At 34.5% G+C, this 946-nt stretch overlaps 1 protein-coding gene across 1 annotated transcript in view; it reads right to left on the reverse strand.

Annotated features, from left to right (window-relative positions):
* The window catches only part of LOTGIDRAFT_175958 (hypothetical protein), a gene marked incomplete at both ends in the record, with an annotated part of 3,723 nt that extends 3,553 nt beyond the window's left edge, over window positions 1–170 (reverse strand). The window contains one exon of the mRNA XM_009063698.1: window positions 116–170. Coding sequence (XP_009061946.1) covers window positions 116–170 — 55 coding nt within the window. The remainder of the gene's footprint in view (window positions 1–115) is intronic.
* Window positions 171–946: the final 776 nt, after the last annotated feature.

Genomic DNA, 946 nt, shown 5'->3' on the forward strand with positions numbered 1-946 from the left:
CTGTAAGTCATTTTCTTTAAACCTGGTTTACTTACCTACTGTACAGTCATTTTCTCTATAACCTGGTTTACTTACCTCGAGTACAATCATCTTTTTTATAGCCTGGTTTACTTACCTCGAGTACAATCATCTTCTTTATAGCCTGGTTTACTTACCCACTGTACAGTCATCTTCTCTATAACCTGGTTTACTTACCTACTGTATAATCATCTACTCTATAACCTGGTTTACTTAACTACTGTACAGACATTTTCTTTATAACCTGGTTTACTTACCCACTGTACAATCATCTTCTCTATATCCTGGTTTACTTACCCACTGTACAATCATCTTCTCTATATCCTGGTTTACTTACCTACTGTACAATCATCTTCTCTAAAACCTGGTTTACTTACCTACTGTACAATCATTTCTCTATATCTTGGTTTGCTTACCTACTGTACAATTATACACTATATAACCCGGTTTACTTACCTACTGGACAATAATCTTCTTTATAACCTGGTTTACTTACCTACTGTACAGTCATCTTCTCTATAACCTGGTTTACTTACCTAATGTACAATCATTTTCTCTATAACCTGGTTTTCTTACTAACTGCACAATATTCTCCTCTATAACCTGGTTTACTTACCTACAGTACAATCATCTACTCTATAACCTGGTTCACTTACCTACTGTACAATCATTTTCTTTATAACCTGGTTTACTTACCTACTGTACAATCATCTTGTTTATAACCTGGTTTACTTACCCACTGTACAATTACCTCCTCTATAACCTGGTTTACTTTCCTACTGTACAATTATCTTCTTTATAACCTGGTTTACTTACCTACATTACAATCATCTCCTTTATAACCTTGTTTACTTACCTACTGTACAATCATCTTCTCTATAACCTAGTTTACTTACCTACTGTACAGTCTTCTCCTCTATAACCTGCT

The sequence above is a fragment of the Lottia gigantea genome, assembly GCF_000327385.1.
Source record: "Lottia gigantea unplaced genomic scaffold LOTGIsca_591, whole genome shotgun sequence".
Taxonomy (NCBI): domain Eukaryota; kingdom Metazoa; phylum Mollusca; class Gastropoda; family Lottiidae; genus Lottia; species Lottia gigantea.